Source organism: Mobula birostris, chromosome 4, assembly GCF_030028105.1.
Source record: "Mobula birostris isolate sMobBir1 chromosome 4, sMobBir1.hap1, whole genome shotgun sequence".
Lineage (NCBI taxonomy): Eukaryota > Metazoa > Chordata > Chondrichthyes > Myliobatiformes > Myliobatidae > Mobula > Mobula birostris.
The window spans coordinates 43,139,525-43,159,295 of NC_092373.1; the positions used below are offsets into that span (position 1 = coordinate 43,139,525).

General features: G+C 42.1%; 1 protein-coding gene across 1 annotated transcript in view; it reads left to right on the top strand.

Annotated features, from left to right (window-relative positions):
* Window positions 1-19,771, top strand: part of LOC140195895 (endothelin-converting enzyme-like 1) — a 117,743-nt gene that overhangs the window by 75,859 nt on the left and 22,113 nt on the right. Inside the window, exons 6-12 of the mRNA XM_072254551.1 lie at window positions 1,838-2,060; window positions 2,173-2,271; window positions 9,004-9,078; window positions 16,391-16,494; window positions 16,795-16,853; window positions 18,797-18,848; window positions 18,953-19,020. Of these exons, the coding sequence (XP_072110652.1) occupies window positions 1,838-2,060; window positions 2,173-2,271; window positions 9,004-9,078; window positions 16,391-16,494; window positions 16,795-16,853; window positions 18,797-18,848; window positions 18,953-19,020 (680 nt within the window). The remainder of the gene's footprint in view (window positions 1-1,837; window positions 2,061-2,172; window positions 2,272-9,003; window positions 9,079-16,390; window positions 16,495-16,794; window positions 16,854-18,796; window positions 18,849-18,952; window positions 19,021-19,771) is intronic.

Below are 19,771 nucleotides of genomic sequence, written 5' to 3' on the forward strand. Positions count from 1 at the left end.
TTATTACCCAGTGCATTCAGGTAGAACAAAGTAAAACAATACCAGAATGCAGAACAAAGTGTAACAGCCACAGAGAAGGTACCATCTGGGTATTTAAATACGGTACAAGATAATAACAAGGTAGATTGTGAGGTCAAGAGTCCATCTTATTGAATTAGGGACCATTCAGTGGTCTTGTAACAGCTGGGTAGAAGCTGTCACTGAGCGTAATAGTACATGCTTTCAGGATTTTGTGTCTTTTGTCTAATGAAAAAGGGAAGAGAAGAGAACGTCCGTGGGTGAATGTTACTCCTTTACTGAAGTGGCGAGAAATGTAGAGAGAGCCCATGGAGGGCAGGCTGGTTTATGATGTATTGAGCTCTGTTTATAACTCTCTACAGTTTCTTGCAGTCACATGTAGAGCAGTTGTCATTGGGGCAGGCAATATTTAGGCAAGGGAGAATAGAGGAAGGATGGAAAAGGTGGACAAAGGGAGAGAGGCCCTGGGTAGACTGGTAGGAGTGGGTTACCTGAAGCTGGAAAATTCAATGTTCATACCATTGGGCTGTGGACTTCAGGTTTGCATGTAGTCTCACTGTGACTGTGGAGAAGGATGAGAACAAACACATCAGTGTGGGAATGAAAGAGAAGTTGAAGTGACACGTAGCCTGAAGCCCAAGGTGACCATTGTGGACAAGGTAAAGGTGCTCTGCAAAACATTCACCTGGTTTACATTTGGTCTTGCCGATGTAGAGGAGGACAGATACAATTTATCATTTTGGCAGAGGTGCACATGAATCTCTGCCTCATCTGGATGGGCTTTTCTCGTATCTGAATGTTGTTGGGACAGAGATGTTGTTGGGACAACTGTTGCAGCACCTACAATTACAGTGAAAAGTGTCAGGAAACAGGGAGAAGTGGGTTGGATGGGATGAGAAGGTGAGGGACTCACAGGGAGATGGGCCACTGCAGAAACAAGAGAAAGAGTGGGGAGAGAGGAAGATGTGGCTGGTGGTGGGATCCATTGGAGCTGACAGAAGTGGTGAAGGATCGTACGCTGAGGCTAGAGGGAGACAGCTGATGACCAAATGACCTCTATTCCTTTCCTGTCCGAGGAAGAGTGGGTGGTGAGGTCGAGAGAGGGAAGGGGTTTGTGAAAATAGATGTGTGGAAAATGGAGGAAATGCAGATGAGGGCTCCATCAACTAGACCGGAGTAGAACCATGTTTTGTGACTTTTCAGAAGATCCAGAGCACAAAATCACATCTTGAGAAGAGATGTGGCGGAGACAGAGAACTGAGAGAAGGGGATGGTGTCCTCAGAGGAGACAGTATGGGAGGAGGTGTAGGTTGGAGTGGAAATCTGTGGAGGTGTAGGTTAGAGTGAAAATCTGTAGGTTTTACCAGTGGTTAATTTGTCTCCTGGGATGGAGACCGAGACCCAGAACAGGAAGGGAAGTGTAAGAAATAATCCAAGCCTACAGTACCAATCCTGTTAACTAAAAACCACTAAAAGATCCAGTTCCCAATTGAAAGAAGGCAACTTGCACAAAATGCTGGAGGAACTCAACAGGCCAGGCAGAATCTAATGAAAGGAATAAGCCGTCAACGTTTCGGGCCAAGTCCCTTTGTTAGGACTGGAAAAAAAGATGAGAAGTCAGAGTAAAAAGGTGGGGGGGGGGGGGAGGATTGAAAAAACGTAGCTGATGTTAAATATCTATACATTTCACTTGTATGTGACTCTGAATAGATAATTATGGCCGTCATGTGAAAATATTAACAACATAAGTAAGCAACATACAGAAGGCATCCATTGGGGTATAACACTGATATATGTGGTCATACGTTTGTACTTTCAGGGTTCTGCATAATTATATGATGTGGCGCATTGTAGTTACTCTGAGTGAACACCTATCCACGCCATTCAGAGACGCAATTCATGACTTCTCTAAAGAGTTGGATGGCACAGAGAAAAAGATTGATCTTGGGAGAATGTGCTTAAACGAAGCCAATAAGCAGTTTGGTATGGCTCTGGGAGCCCTTTTTGTTGAAGAATACTTTTCATCTTCCAGCAAAATAAAAGTAAGTTTTATTTTCCATTAAGATTCCAACAACAGATTAAATTAATATTTTTGAATTATCATGCAAATAAGCCCTCATCTTATAGAACCATGGTTATTTTTATTCTGATAAGGTACAACAACTGGCTGAAGACATTAAACATGCATTTGATCATCGACTAGATGAATTAGATTGGATGGATGAAGAGACAAAGGAAGCAGCAAGAGCAAAGGTCTGTTCCAGGAATCCTACTGAAATATCATTAAGCAGCACTAAATAATATTGGGTTTTTATATTGGATTTTAAATCATCTAATTAGCTTTGACATGAAATGCAGTGGAAGATCTATGATGATACATCAGTTCCAGTCTCCTTCTATAATTAGATTACAACTGTACATTGTCAGTTTGACTTATTTGCATGTGAAGAAGAAAGAGCTTATCATCTTTTAGAAAATTCCCAAATGTTTCACGTGGGTGAATTACATTGTGCATGTATTGTTGTTACATGGATACAACTTCTGTGACAGCATTTAGTGGTACACGACAGAGTTCTGTGATAATTGTGAGCTTGATTAATTCTGCCTATAACAATGAAAAAGAAAGCAAAATTTAATAATGCTTCAATGTTTTTTTCTCTAATAAGTGGCAAAACTTAAAAATATGTTAAAGTGATGTTTTGGCACTCAATTCCCTGGTATAAGTACCACTAGTAACTAAACCTAGTTTAGTACCTTAAATCGTATTCCTATCTTATGATGACATTCTGTCTGGAATGTTAAACAAGCGCAAATCACCTAGAAACATAAACAAGCAAACTGAAGCAAAATCCCATCTGGTTCTCTAAAGGGAAGAAATACTATCTGGCCTATATGGGATACAAGAACCCACAACTACACTTTAAACTCTCCTAGCAAGCCATCAAGATCCAGGAAACCACTATTATAAAGAATAATTACAAGAATATTGAATACATCACCCAGCATTGATCTTACCACTAGACTCAACAAAGCCCAATTAACAGCCCAATTGATTCCACAGCTTCTTCCAACAACATATGGGGTCTTGTGCAAGAACTGGGAAAGTATCCAACAAGGCAGTGCCTGAAAAGAAGCTCAGAGCCATGGACACAATCTCACTGGCTCTCCACTTGACCTTGGATCACCAGGACAATAGCGATATCTACATCAGGCCGCTGCTTGTTGATTACAGCTCAGCATTCAACACCATCAAACCCTCAGTACTAATCAACAAACTCCAAAACGTGGGCCTCTACCACCCTCTGCCACTGGATCTTTGACTTCTTCGTCAGGAGACCACAGTCAGTGCAGGTCAGAAGTAACATCTCTTCCTTGTTGACAATCAACTCTGGTGCATCTCAAGGATGTGTGCTTAGCCACAGCTTTACTCTCTCTACACCAACAACTGCATGGCTAGACACAGATCAAACATCATTTGGCAATGAAGCATCTTTTCCAGTTCTGGTCAAGATGGCAGCGCGCTCAAACGCAGCAGCCACTCCAGATCCAATCAAAGGTATATTTGTTCATCCTTTATGTTCTTTTACAATCGCATGTCACTGCTGGTTACTAAGAACATTAAGTACCGTTGGGCTATCCCATCAGCGTGTTGAAGGGTCTCAGTCTGAAATGTCGATTGTTTACTCTTTCCCATAGATGCTGCCTACCCTGCTGAGTTCCTCCAGCATTTTGGGTGTACTGCATGTGATAGATCAGCTAGCTGAGCGGTGCAGCAACAACAACCCTCTTGCACTCAACATCTGGAAGACCAATGAATTGATAATGGATTTCAGAAAGAAGAAGTTAAGGGAACACACACCAATCTTCATAAAGGGATCAGCAGTGGAAGGGGTGAGCAATTTCAAGTTCTTCAGTGTCAACATTTCTGAAGATCTATCCTGGGCCAAATATGGTGATGCAATTACAAAGAAGACATGACAATGGCCATATTTCATTAGGAGTTTGAGGAAACTTGGTATGATATCGAAGACAGTCACAAATTTCTACAGATGTACTGTGGAGATTATTCTAACTGGTTGCATCACCGTCTGGTATGGAGGGGCCACAGCACAGGATCTGAATGAGCTGCAGAAAGTTACAAACTCAGTCAACTACATCATGAGCACTAGCCTCAACATCATCCAGGAAATTGTCAAAAGCAGTTGCCTCAAAAAGGCAGCATCCAACATTAAGGACCCCCATCACCCAGGACATGCCCTCTTCTCCTTGTTATCATCAAGGAGGAGGTACAGGAGCCTGAAGACAGACACTCAACATTTTAGGAACTTCTTCCCCTCTGCCATCAAATTTCTGAATGGACAATGAACCCATGAATGCTACCTCAATATTTTAAGTCTCTTTTTGAACTACTTATTTAATTAAACTTTTAAAAAATATATATCTTATTGTAATTACTAGTATTTTTATTATTACGTATTGCAATGTATTGCCGCAAAACAACAAACTTCATTACATATGCCAGTAATAAACCTGATTCTGATTCTGATTCAAGTAGAGTATCTCATATTCACCTGGAAGATAATACATCATGTTATAGGTCTCAGTAAATATTCTAGAAGAGCATGTGTCTTCAGCAGCATCGAGTAGGTTACAAAATGCCGACCGAGTGAAGGCATTGCGCCTGCAGAAGCAGGAAATTATAGAGAGAACTATGAAATCTCTCAAAAAACACATTGAAATCTAACTGTCATGAGAGGTGGCAAATATTTAAACTGACAGAAGAAAAGAAGGCTCTGAGAATGTCTATCTCCAGATTTGGCACAGGTCAACATGTAAATATATAGCTGGAATATTCCACAGTTATTTTCAGACAATCTTCAGCATGAAGTCTTGCAAAGTATCATCTCAGGCCTAAATGTCATTAATTCTTGTTCAAAGTAGTCATGAACTACTTCTTTACATGAAGAAATGTTTAAAAGAACAACTTCCAGCTTATAATGAGCCGGAAAGTTCTGGAAGAAGCTATGGAAGAGGCTTAGGTCTTGAACACTGCCCTGAGCAATTTTAGCAGTGATCTTCCAGGGAAACTGAGATTGCATTAACAACAATTGTGTTTGTTTTGTATTTGGCACTAATAACTGGAAAGTTTGGGCTCTGATTCCCACTGACTTCCATTTTAGCAGTGGTCTACAATCCAGCAGCTGCTACTTGGATGTCAAGGATAATCACTCCATGTAATTCGCCTAAATGGAATCATTCCATATAATATTATCAAACACAAAGTTCACTAAGTAAAGACTAAGGGCCCTGAAAATAACCCAGCTAAACTGCTGAAGATATGTTCCTCAGAACATATTTTGGGCCTGCTCCAGGGATTTAGATCTAAGGATTCAGTTTGGTTTGGAATGCTGTTGTTATTGCTTCTATTGTTTGCATGATTTGTGCTTTTTTTCTCTTTTTCTATGAACTGGGGGTTGGTCTTTTTTTTAAATTGGGATCTTTCGGGTTTCTTGCTTTGCGGCCACCCGGAAGCAGACAAATCTCAATGTTGTAGAACTTATACATTCTTTGACAATAAATGTACTTTGAATCTTGAATCATGAATAAGCTATGCCTCTAACCAATCTATGCTTGATCAGCTACAACAATGAGAAATATGAGCAATGCAGAAAATTACCGAGGTATGTTCTGTTCTCAACAAAAAAGGACAGATACAATCTTCTTAATTAACTCCTCATCAATCAACTCTGTTCATCAGCTGCAAGGGAAGGTGCTGTCAGTAATGCTGCCAAGCAGCACTTAACTCACCAATAACCTCATTACAGATTGTCAGTTTGGGTTTGTGCCAGCACCTCTTGGCTTCAGACCTCGCTACAACTTTAGTACAAACATGTAAACAGTTAGATTCTGGAGGTGGGATGAGATAAGTTGTCCTTGATATATAGGCAACAGCTGACAGGTTGTGGCATCGAGGAACGCTGATAAGATGAAAGCCAAAGCAGTCCAGTGGTTGGAGTCAAATTCAGAATCAAGGCGAATGTTGTTATTGGAGGCTGAACATTACAGTCTCCTGCAGTAATTCCTAAAGGCAGCACCCAAGACCTTAGCCGCTATTGTGGTTTCTTCTGGAACTTTCCCAGTTTATTTTCAATTCAGAAGTTGTTCACTGATGATTGTCTAGTTCCACACGCATCTTCTCATATAACGAAGCAGTCCATGACTACTTGGAGCAAGACGGGGTTGGCTTTAAGATATAACATGGCAAGTAGCATTTATGCCAACAGGTACAAAGCAATAGAGTTTAATTATCTCCTCTTGACATTCCCAAATGCTGTATTCTTTGCTATCAACGTACCAAAACCCTGTGGAGGTGGTGGGAAGTGAGTGACACATTATTCGGAAACTTAACTGCACAGCTGCATAAATGTGAGGTTAGCAGAACAGATCAGAGTCTGAATATTCTGCATGTAACTTTTACCTTTTGTCAGCTGTTGCTTTGAGATATGAGAGGTATCACTTAATGATTCAATTTTCCGTCTTATTAGTAAAGGGAGGATGTTTTATTGCTCACATAAAGATCAATAAGGGTCTGTTCAGAAACAAAGGCCAACAGTGTTACACCAGTATCTTACTACCCTCGGTGCTGAGTGATAACATACACTTTATAACTTTGAAATTTGCTTACGAACATCAATGAATAAGCAGAAAGAGTCTTTCATTGACAAGTTCTCTAGACTCCTTGAACACTATCGTCAATCTCAAAGGCCATTGTTTCCATACTAAATCACATCTATAGCTGCTGCTCATGCCAATACTAAAAAAATAGTTCAGTCTATCCTTATGAGCATTAATTTCTTAAGCAAGTCTTCTGTTCTCTCTTACCAATGATCACATCTGTTTTTTTCAGGCTGTTGTCTTTAGTTCTGGATGTTAAATTAACATCATTATTTCATTAATCTTTCCTTCTCTCCCTGGGGTACTTGTCTGGATATTTCTAATTATGTCTTGGGCTTATTTATGACAGTAGGTGGAGGAAAAAGAATATTGGTTGGCCTTCACTGACTCTTTTAACTGCAGGTCTTTACTTTTCTGAGGACTGTGGTTGTGATTTACATGACCTCTGGTTACAGGCCTAAGTATACAATGCATCTACAGTACATTTCTGTGTGCGCCCATTACATCTTCGTCCTCTATTTGACCCTGCACTTTTGATGTTTAATATCATACTCTTATTGTGATAAGTACTCCAGGTCACCCAATTCCTTGCAACATTTTCAAGGCATAAGTCAGGACTCTGGTGGAGCAGTGGAGTATTTTTACTTGTGTACATGACTGCCTTGATGGTGGACAGGAACCACAGGTAGAGTATTGCCATGATGCCCTGGCTGCTCTCTGTGTTATAAACCATCCTGACTTGGAAGCTTTGTCATCATTGATTCAAAACCCTAGAGTTTTACTTTTGAGCACAAAGGGATTGTCCTCACCTTTCAGCAGTTGTCCGTGGCCAGTTAGGACAGGTCAATCAGCCCGCAGCTTTGTCTGTGATGCCCACATCTGAGCTATGAACTTGAAGTAAAATCTTCTTCGTATTGCAAAGAAATAGAAAATCAATCACTGAGAGAAGATCAAAGAAACTGCCGATGCTAGAAATGTAAAATGAAAACAGAAAATGCTGGAAATACTCATCAGGCTAGGCCATATCTGTGGGAAGAGAAACAGTCAATTTTTTAAGTGAGACACCCTTCAGCAGAACTTAAAAGGACGCAGAAGAAGTTTGTAAAGCTGTAAGGAGGGTGGAGGAGTGGGATGTTTCTGATGCAGTAAAACTGTGCAGCCATGGGTATAAAGTGTAAACAAGGTCTGGTTAATGATCTAAGTGAGAATCTAGATGTAAGAGCCAAGACAAATTAATTTGGGAGATGCGAAATGCAGAGTGTGAGGACAAGTGGAAGGTCAGACAGGAGATGAGATTCTATTCCTTAAGTTTGCATTGGTCGTCACAGCGACAATATTGAGGCCACCGACTGATAGGTTAGTGTGGGAGTGGGAAGAGGCATCAAAGAGGCTCCCACGTTACCCTGACTCCTCTTCAATCTATCCTGCCACCAGTAACAATACTATTACATTCTCCTAGTTTTCTCTGTTTCAATCATATTTGCTCCAATAATGGGGCATTTCATATTGGTGCCCCTGAAATGTTTTTGTTCTTTCTGAACAGTGGCTTCCCCTCTACCTTTATTAACCAAGGTCACCAGCACATCTCATCTACAAACGTATTTCACTCTCCTCTGCTCTCACTCAGGGACAGTGTTTCCCTGGTCCTCATCTTCTACCCTAGCATCCTCTTCATTCAACACATCTTCCCACTATCAGATACATCTTCCCCTCTCTCCTCTGTTCAGTATTTCAAAGGTACTGTTCATTTTATGATGCCCTGGTCTACTCTTTCTCTGGAGCTTTTACACTTCATTCTGTATTGTTATTGTTTTACCTTGTTCCACCTCAATATACTGTGTATTGATTTGATCTGAATGAGCAGTATGTAAGACAAGATTTTCACTGTAGTTTGGTACATTGACAATAATAATAATCCAAACCAAGGCTTATTTTGTGTCATTTGAAGTTCTAGTGAAGGGTCTCTGACCCTAACCTTTGACTTTCTTTCACTTCCCACCGATGTAGTGCGTCCTGCTGAGTACTTGCAACATTTTCTATTTTTGTTTTGTATCAAACATGAAGAGATTGATGCCAATGGAATAAGATCTATCATATAATTATAGTTTACCATATTCTTCGGATCATATTTTGCACTGTAAGTACTAATTAAGCTTTTGGCAGGATGGTAATAGGATGGTCTCCAGCTGATACAATATTCCTGCAATTTGTAAAGACAGTATTGGGACTTACTTCCCTTCTTGATAAGGGAACTTTGCCTTCCCTCTCTGTTTCAATAAATTATTGAATATCTCTTTTTTTCTCTTTCAGCTTCGATATATGATGGTCATGGTTGGCTATCCAGACTTTCTACTAATTACTAATGCTGTTGACAATGAATATGGAGTAAGTACTGACAATTTTGGCTTCAGGTTTTTGAAGAGAAATAACAATTATTTGAACACTGATGTGTTTCAGCTTTTCGAACCAATATATTAGTTTGCCATATTATTCTCTAAACAGTCTGACAAGATCAAGGATAAATTCTTCCATCCAGTTTTGATGAGCCTGAGATGGCAAATAAGGTAGCTCCAATTTGAGAGGTGATATATACTTTCCATGACTTATGAAGAACTTCTGTGTTCTTTTGTTGTATGGTCTTGAGCTTCAAGGTACTAATGCAAATCTCGGTTTTCACTTTGAAGTTAAGTCAAAGTTAGAGGGACTGTTACATTTCTTCAATGAGGTTTTGAGTATATCCTTGAACTTTTTTCCGCTACCCAGTTAATAATCTTTTCCTATGAAGAACCTCAGAATAAATTGCCTGTACGGGAGTTCATTGTCAAGCATGGAAGAAATACGTCAATGGCCAGAGTATCAGATCAGATGATGTTTGTTGAGGAGTAACTCCTGATGAGGTTAATTCCTTAACTCCTCCTCAAAGTATGTCATAACCTTCCACAGCAACCTGAAGATAGGGTTTTCTAGGTAAAGGTATCAGCTCTGATAATGTGACACTACCTCAGAGTGCTAGACTAGATTTCAGTACTCAGTCTCTGGAATACGATTTGAATCTGCATCCTACAAAGGTGCTGCACACTAAGTCATTATGAGGCAAATATTAAACTATACCTTGCACAGAAGAAGGGCAGGGGTGACATGTACTAAAGCAGGGGTCCCCAACTTTTTCTGCACCGTGGACCGGTTTAATATTGACAATATTCTTGTGGACTGGCTGACCGGTGGGTGGGGGGGGGGGGCCGGTGTTCAAATAGGGTTAAACTCACCTCAACATGTCCTTTACAGTTAGGGTTGCCAACTTTCTCACTCCCAAATAAGGGACAAAAGTAGCAGTCAAATCCCGGGACACTTTACCCCAAGAAAGACTACCATGACCATGAAGCCTCGCGCGGGCACCTGTGTGCGCATGTGATGTGCGCGTGCATGCCGATTTTTTTTCTCCCCACCAATCAGTTTTGCCTTCATCTTCCCGACTACACTGTACATACATTATTTCTACTTTATATAGGCTGTGTATTTATCATAATATTCCTGCTTTTACTATATGTTAGTGTTATTTATTTTTGGTTTTATGTGTTATTTGGTATAATTTGTTAGGTATTTTTTGGGTCTGGGAACACTCAAACATTTTTACAATATAAATTAATGGTAGTCGCTTCTTCACTTTATGCCATTTCGGCACAAAAGGTTTCATAGGATCGCTCTACCTTAGCAGGAGAAATACGGGACAAACCAATTTAGCCCAATATATGGGATGTCCCGGCAAATACGGGACAGTTGGCAACCCTATGTTCAAGTTCAACAGTGCGTGACAGGGAATGAGGAAAGGTGCAGCTGACTCAGTTGTTTCCTCACGGCCCGGTAGCACATGCTCTGCGGCCCAGTACCGGTCCGCGGACGGTGGTTGGGGACCGCTGTACTAAAGGAATGGGTTGGAGAGGAACCAATATCCTGACCAGGAGGCTCCCTAGTGCTACTTCGGAGGGTTTAAACTAGCTTGGCAGTGAGGTGGGAACCAGGGCACCAGGTGAGAACGTGGAGGGATGGAGAGGAAGATAAATGTCGAGGCCAGTAAAGACAGGCAGGAGCAAATTAATGGATACGATGGAACTGATAGATCGAAGTGTATGTATATTAATGCCCAGAGTATTGTGTAAGGGTGTGTTAGCGTGGCCAAGTGGTTAAGGCGTTGGTCTAGTGATGTGAAGGTTGTGAGTTTGGACCTCAGCTGAGGCAGCGTGTTGTGTCCCTGAGCAAGGCACTTAACCACACATTGCTCTGCGACAACACTGGTGCCAAGCTGTATCAGCCCCTAGTGCCCTTCCCCTGGACAACATTGGTGGTGTGGACAGGGGAGACTTGCAGCATGGGCAACTGCCGGTCTTCCATACAACCTCGCCCAGGCCTGCGCCCTGGACACTTTCCAAGGTGCAAATCCATGGTCTCATGAGACTAACGGATGCCTAAAAAAAAAATGAACTTAGAACATGGACCAGTACATGGAACTATGATGTTGTGGCCATTTCAGAGATGTAGTTCAGAGAGGGACAGGAACGGATACTTAATGTCCCAGAGTTTAGATGTTTTAGAAAAGTTAGAGGGGGAGGTACAAGTGATGGGGGAGTTGCACTGCTAATCAAGGGCAATATCACAGATGCACTCAGAGAGACATAATGGAGGGCTCGTCCACTGAGCCTGTGTGGGTAGAACTCAGATATAGGAAGGGTGCATTCACCCTTATGGGATTGTACTACTGACCCTCAAAGACATTGAGAACACGTATGCAGGCAGATTAATGAAAGATGCTGTCATGAGAAACTTCAACTTCCTTAATATAAACTGGGACCATCTGAGAGCAAGAGGTTTAGATCCAGCAGAATTTTTTAGGAGCATCCAGGACAGTTTCATAAGTCAACATACTGATAATCCAACAAGAGAAGGGGCTGTACTAGACCTGGTGTTGGATAATGAGCCTGGTCAGGTGACTGACGTTTCAGTGGCTGAGCAGTTAGGAAACAGTGACCACAAATCCTTATCTCCAGCCATCCTAAAACTTAAGGAGAAGCATGAACCTTGCGGGGAAATATTAAATTGGAGTAAGACAAATTACAAGAGCATTGGGCTGGAGCTAGGGAGAGCTAATTGAGAATAGTTGTTTTTGGGCAAGTCCAGATCCAACATGTGGAGGGTGTTTAAAGGCCTACTGCACAGGGCATAGCACAGGTATGTTCCAGGAAGAAGGACAAGGATGGCAAAGTAAGAGAACCGTGGATGTCATAAAGTGATGAATTTAGTCAAGAAGAAAGGAAAAGTATGTAAAGTTTAGGAGGCTAGAATCAGAGCCCTTGAGAATTATAAAGATGCTGGAAAAGAACAAAGTAAGGGAATTAGAAAAGCCAGGAGGGGCTCTGAAAAGTTCTTGGCAAGTAGGATTAAAGAGAGTCCCAAGGCATTCTACACATACGTCAATAGGAAGAGGATAACTAGGGAGAGGGTAGAGCGACTCAGGAATAAAGGGGGGAAGATTTGCTGGGATGTGGAGGATGTGGGTGAGGTTTTTAATGCAAACAACAGGAATTCTGCAGATGCTGGAAATTCAAGCAACACACATCAAAGTTGCTGGTGAACGCAGCAGGCCAGGCAGCATCTCTAGGAAGAGGTGCAGTCGACGTTTCAGGCCGAGACCCTTCGTCAGGACTAACTGAAGGAAGAGTGAGTAAGGGATTTGAAAGTTGGAGGGGGAGGGGGAGATCCAAAATGATAAGAGAAGACAGGAGGGGGAGGGATGGAGCCAAGAGCTGGACAGGTGATTGGCAAAAGGGGATACGAGAGGATCATGGGACAGGAGGTCCGGGAAGAAAGACAAGGGGGGGGGGACCCAGAGGATGGGCAAGAGGTATATTCAGAGGGACAGAGGGAGAAAAAGGAGAGTGAGAGAAAGAATGTGTGCATAAAAATAAGTAACAGATGAGGTACGAGGGGGAGGTGGGGCCTAGCGGAAGTTAGAGAAGTCGATGTTCATGCCATCAGGTTGGAGGCTACCCAGACGGAATATAAGGTGTTGTTCCTCCAACCTGAGTGTGGCTTCATCTTTACAGTAGAGGAGGCCGTGAATAGACATGTCAGAATGGGAATGGGATGTGGAATTAAAATGTGTGGCCACTGGGAGATCCTGCTTTCTCTGGCGGACAGAGCGTAGATGTTCAGCAAAGCGGTCTCCCAGTCTGCGTCGGGTCTGGCCGATATATAAAAGGCCACATCGGGAGTACCGGACGCAGTATATCACAGGTCGACTCACAGGTGAAGTGTTGCCTCACCTGGAAGGACTGTTTGGGGCCCTGAATGGTGGTAAGGGAGGAAGTGTAAGGGCATGTGTAGCACTTGTTCCACTTGCACGGATAAGTGCCAGGAGGGAGATCAGTGGGGAGGGATGGGGGGGACGAATGGACAAGGGAGTTGTGTAGGGAGCGATCCCTGCGGAATGCAGAGAGAGGGGGGGAGGGAAAGATGTGCTTAGTGGTGGAATCCCGTTGGAGGTGGCGGAAGTTACGGAGAATAATATATTGGACCCGGAGGCTGGTGGAGTGGTAGGTGAGGACCAGGGGAACCCTATTCCTAGTGGGGTGGCAGGAGGATGGAGTGAGAGCAGATGTACGTGAAATGGGGGAGATGCGTTTAAGAGCAGAGTTGATAGTGGAGGAAGGGAAGCCCCTTTCTTTAAAAAAGGAAGACATCTCCCTCGTCCTAGAATGAAAAGCCTCATCCTGAGAGCAGATACGGCGGAGACGGAGGAATTGCGAGAAGGGGATGGCGTTTTTGCAAGAGACAGGGTGAGAAGAGGAATAGTCCAGATACCTGTGAGAGTCAGTAGGCTTATAGTAGACATCAGTGGATAAGCTATCTCCAGAGACAGAGACAGAAAGATCTAGAAAGGGGAGAGAGGTGTCAGAAATGGACCAGGTAAACTTGAGGGCAGGGTGAAAGTTGGAGGCAAAGTTAATAAAGTCAACGAGTTCTGCATGCGTGCAGGAAGCAGCGCCAATGCAGTCATCAATGTAGCGAAGGAAAAGAGGGGGACAGATACCAGAATAGGCACGGAACATAGATTGTTCCACAAACCCAACAAAAAGGCAGGCATAGCTAGGACCTATACGGGTGCCCATAGCTACACCTTTAGTTTGGAGGAAGTGGGAGGAGCCAAAGGAGAAATTATTAAGAGTAAGGACTAATTCCGCTAGACGGAGCAGAGTGGTGGTAGAGGGGAACTGATTAGGTCTGGAATCCAAAGAGAAGCGTAGAGCTTTGAGACCTTCCTGATGGGGGATGGAAGTATATACGGACTGGACATCCATGGTGAAAATAAAGCGGTGAGGGCCAGGGAACTTAAGATCATCGAAAAGTTTAAGAGCGTGAGAAGTGTCACGAACATAGGTCGGAAGGGATTGAACAAGGGGTGATAAAACAGTGTCGAGGTATGCAGAAATGAGTTCGATGGGGCAGGAGCAAGCTGAGACAATAGGTCGGCCAGGACGGGCAGGTTTGTGGATCTTGGGTAGGAGGTAGAAACGGGAAGTGCGGGGTGTGGGAACTATAAGGTTGGTAGCAGTGGATGGGAGATCCCCTGAGTGGATAAAGTCGGTGATGGTGTGGGAGACAATGGCCTGGTGCTCCTTAGTGGGGTCACGATCGAGGGGTAAATAAGAGGAGGTATCCGCGAGTTGTCGCTGTGCCTCGGCAAGGTAGAGGTCAGTACGCCAGACTACAACAGCACCCCCCTTATCGGCGGGTTTAATAATAAGGTTAGGATTAGTGCGGAGGGAGTGGAGAGCAGAGCGTTCGGAAGGAGTGAGGTTGGAATGGGGACAAGGTGCGGTGAAGTCGAGACGGTTGATGTCCCGTCGGCAATTAGCGATAAAGAGATCCAGAGCAGGAAGAAGACCAGAGCGGGGTGTCCATGAAGAAGAGGAGGGTTGAAGACGGGAGAAGGGGTCATCGGTGGGGGTGGAAGAGGTTTTTAATGAGTATTTTGCATCAGTATTTATGAAGGACAAGGACATGGAGGATAGAGGGATCAGTGCTAGGGATACTAATAGGCCTGGGCATTTTGAGGTAAAGGAAGATGGTAGTGTAGGGTCTCTTAAAGAGCATTAAGGTGGATATGTCCCAGAGCCTGATGGGATATACCTTCGGCTACTGAGAGAATCATTCTAGCTGGAAGTTTGTGATTAGTGACATTTCACAGGGATTTTTACCGGGACCCCTCTGCGGTTTGTAATGTATGTAGATGACCTGGATGAGAATGTAGATGGGGTCGGGGGGGGGGGTGCGGTTAGTAAGTTTGCAGATGAAACCAACATTGGTGGTGTTGTGAATGGTGTAGTAGATTGGCAAAGAATATAGCAGGATATGCAGTCGATCAGTTGCAAATATGGATGGAGAAATGGCAGATGGAGTTTAACCCAGATAAATGTGCTGAACCTTGGTGGCACAAATTTAAAGAGACAGTGCAAGACCCTGAACAGTGTTGATGACCAGAGGGATCTTGGGGTCCAAGTTCATAGCTCTCTGAAAATGGCTACACAGGTTGATAGGGTGGTTAAGAAGGCAAATAGCATACTTATCTTTATTAGTTGAGGGCCTGAATTTAAAAAGTAAGGAAGTTATGTTGCAGCTTTATAAAACCCTGGTTAGGCCACATCTGGAGTACTGCGTACAGCACTGATCACCCCATTATAGGAAAATTGTCGAGGCTTTTGATAGAGTACAGTAGAGGTTTACCAGGATGTTGCCTGGATTAGAAGGCATGTGCTATAACAAGACATTAAACAAACTTGGGTTGTTTTCACTGGAGTCGCAGAGGCTGTGGGTGAGATAGGATAAAAAATAGAATAGAACAGCATAGTACAGGCCCTTCAGCCCAAAATGTTGTGCTGACCCTTAAACCCTGCCTCCCATATAACCCCCCACCTTAAATTCCTCCATATACATGTCTAGTAGTCTCTTAAATTCCACTAGTGTATCTGCCTCCACCACTGACTCAGGCAGTGCATTCCACGCACCAACCACTCTCTGAGATTTATAAGATTTATAAGATTATGAGAGTCATAGATAGAGTGGACAGTCAGTATCTTTTTCCCGGGGTTGAAATTTCCAATACCAAAGGACGTGCATTTAATGTGAGAAAGGGTCCTTTCAAAGGCGATGTGAGGGGTAAGTTGTTTTTTTTAACATAGAGTTGTGGGTGCTTGGAATGCATGGACTAGGGTGGCATTAGAGGCAGATACATTGGGAACTTTTTTAGATGTTTAGAAAGGCACGTGAATGTGAGGAAGATGGAAGGATATGAAGCTTGAATAGGCAGAAGAGATTAGTTAGCCATTTGATTACTAATTTATTTAGTTCAGCACAACATTGTGGGCTGAAAGGCCTATTCCCGTGCAACACAGACAAAATGCTGGAGGAACTCAGCAGGCCAGGCAGCATCTGTGGAAAAGAGTAAACAGTCAACATTTCAGACCAAGACCCTTCATCGGGACTGTTCCTGTGCTGTACTGTTGTCTGTTCTATATAGTCATTTAACCAAATAGACAAGAGGAATGAAGAAAAATATTTTGTATATTCTTTAAAATGTGACCCTTTAAAAATATATAAATTTTCTGTCTTTATGTAAATCCTAATTTTTCTTCTTTTGTTTTAGTTTGAAGTCCATGAGAAAACATATTTTAAGAATGTGATTAACAGCATAAGGTACAACATTAAACTCTCAGTAAGAAAAATACGCCAACAAGTGGACAAGACTGCGTGAGTTTTCTGCTTGTTTAATTTGTTTTCCAAGATTACATATTAAAAGTTGTAATAATGTTGGAGTGGTGATGCTATCTGAAACTGAAATGGAGTAGAGGGATGCTGATATTTGCATCCTACTGATCTTAGCTGTACTACTGCATAGAAATAGCCAATCAACCAGATGTTTTCCTCATACGTCTGATGCCTGAATTTACAATCACAAATTGCTGTGTTGTATTCATTACTGAAGGTGATAATTTCACTGAAATAGTTCTGTTCAGGATTGCGATAATGTTTGTATAACTTTGTTTATAGATGGCTGCTTCCTCCTCAAACTCTAAATGCTTATTACTTGTCTACACAAAATCAAATGGGTGAGTAAAAACTAATCAATATTTCATTGTATTAATAATGAATAAATGTTTCATTTGTACTGCTTCTGTGAGCCAATATTCCTGGTTGATGTACACAAGTGTTCTTATTGTTTTGCGAGATCAATCATTCCATTATTTTTTGCGATTTGTTCTGGATACATATCACTGTTACATATTCTTGGATCGATCTTTGTATTAACTGAAATCCTTCCACTACAGCAATCTTCAGGAGCAGTTCATCCGCATAACGTGAAGCAGTAAATTCCGAGCACATATAAGAACCAGTTGTTCCCATTTGAACCATTCCATTCATTTAAATGCCCTGCACCTTGACATTTCTTAAATACCACAGCTTTGAAATGATCAACAAATTTTATAAGGGAGCTTATCAAGTGCCTAGTGAAAGTTAAAGTATGCACTGCAGTCAAGAAAGGTAGTCACTTCCTCAAGTAAATAATAAGAAGATTGGACAGGTTAGGTTGACAGCTCTTCACTCACTATTGTTACAGAAATTGACTCTGCATTCTTTTCTGACACACACTTCTGTCATAACTCCTCAGATGAGAGGAGAATAGAATATTAGCAAGGATAAATTTGAACTTCTCATCTTCCACTGCAGTTTCTGCATTCAGCTGATCATCCTTTACTAGACACATCCTCACATTTCCCTCCTTCTGAGCGCTCAGAAGGGGCCACTCCCTTTACAACTCCCCGGTTCGCTCATCCATCTCCAACGGCCACTCCGTTTCTTACAACATTTTCCCGTGCTTTTGCAGCAAAAGCAAGTGCAACACCTGCTCTTTCGGACCTGTCCCTACCCAACATCCAGAGCCCCAAACAAGCTTTACAGGTGAAGCAGCAAATCACTTGCTCTTCTTCCATTCTGTTGTGTTGCATTTGCTGCTCATGGTGTGCTGTCCCTACACTGGAAAAATTAAATGCAGATTGATGACATTTAGCACACCATTTGCCTGTCATTTTAATTCTCCATCCCACTCCCTTTCTGACCTATCTCAAGCTGGCATCCAGCTCTGTTCTACAGAAGCTTAAGGAACAGAATCTGTCTGGGGCATGTTTCTGCTGTTGGGACAATATTTGATTCAACAATATCAGGTAACCCACTTTTTCTACTTGTATTAAAACAGGCTAATTCTGTAATGAGGTTATCCATCTGGAATATTCACTCAGTTCCCTTTCTCCACAGATGCCACCAGCCTTGTACTTTTGATTTCGGATTTCACCAATATCTCTGGTCTGCATTTCACAGCTTTCACATGTTTGTGTTCTCTCCCTCTCTAACTTTACTCACTAAGATATATTAACAGACAACTCTATTGTAATGGGCAACACTTACTTCACCTGATGAGAGATTCCTTTTGTCGACCCATCTCTTTCTTCTCCTCCATCTCTGCATTCTGTGACAGTGTCTTGACCTTAAACATAGCTCTTTCTCTTTTCCACAGATGCTCTCGGACTTGCTGAGTATTCCCAGCATCTTACTTCAGATTTCTACTAATTGTAATCTTCTTATTTTAAAATAGAAAAAAGTGTAATTTTTGTAAATGTAAGGATTGTTTCTTGTTTTGCTAAGGCTTCTATTTCTTTATTACTAGATACATGTCTGTTGGAGTATTTGTTAATTTTTTTTATCCTAAATTGGCATAATTCCAGAAATATTAAACAGTTATTTTTCTGATCAATCAATCTTTACTCTACAGTGACTCCATCCTGGCAGAACAAAGCATTTACTCCAAGGCAGTACAGGTTAGAATTAGAACATCCTCATCACTAACTATCCAACCTACTTTCACTTTGAGCGTATTCATTCTGGGCACACTGTCTACTCTTGGGTATAGTTACATAAAATTTATCAAGAACCAGAAATATCAAGATGTAAAAGGACTGGTGCAGTTAAAAATGATGCTTTGTATTTACTTCCTCAGTATTTCCTGCTGGAATCTTACAGCCTCCACTTTATGATCCTGAATTTCCTCAGTAAGTACTACAATTTCAAAGCTTTTCATGTACAAAATATACATTAGTTTTCATTACCATATAAAATATGTACAGTGCTTTATATCAAAAAAATCTATTTACAGATCTCTAAATTTTGGAGGTATTGGAACTATTATAGGACATGAGCTAACCCATGGTTATGATGACTGGGGTAAGTTTCAGACTCGTGCAACATCTTGCATTGTTCTTCTGAGCCATATGAATGGATCAAATAATTTCCTCTTCTTTTGTAATATACAGGCTGTAATTATAAGGAGTATATTGTCATTAATTTCTTCATGGCAGTTAGTCAAGTTCTTACAGCCTTGGGTGCTGCTGATGAAGTCCTGGAGATCTACATGGGATTAAAAGTTACTTACACACCAAAACATGAATAAAAGTGAAGCTCCTCCCACCCCTCGTTTGGCTCAGCGGGCAGCAACTTTGTCATTTCTTTGGCGTTTGTCTGTTTTACGAGTCCAAGTTGCTAGCTCGACGCTCAACCCAGCACGGTGGAACTCGTGCAAGGAGCCGGCCAGATTTGAACCCAGAACGTCTCACCCCAAAGTCTGGGTGTGGATGCCACTACACCACTGGCACAGACAAAACGTTAATGGTGAATGAAAATGAGCTTAATCTGAGTGTATAGTTACTTCATATTGATCTTCCCAGTCGATCCAAAGACAAAGAAAAATTTTAAAGATCTTTAATTAAAGATTAACTTTACTTGTACCATGGACATCAGAACATAGTGAAGTGTGTCATTTGCATCAAATCGGATTAGCAAGAATTATTCTGGGCCACCCGCCCCCCCCCATAGGAGTTGCCATGTTTCTGCTGCTAACATAGCATGCCCACAACTCGCTAACCCTAACTGTGCATCTTTGGAATGTGGGAGGAAACCAGATCATCCGGAGGAAACC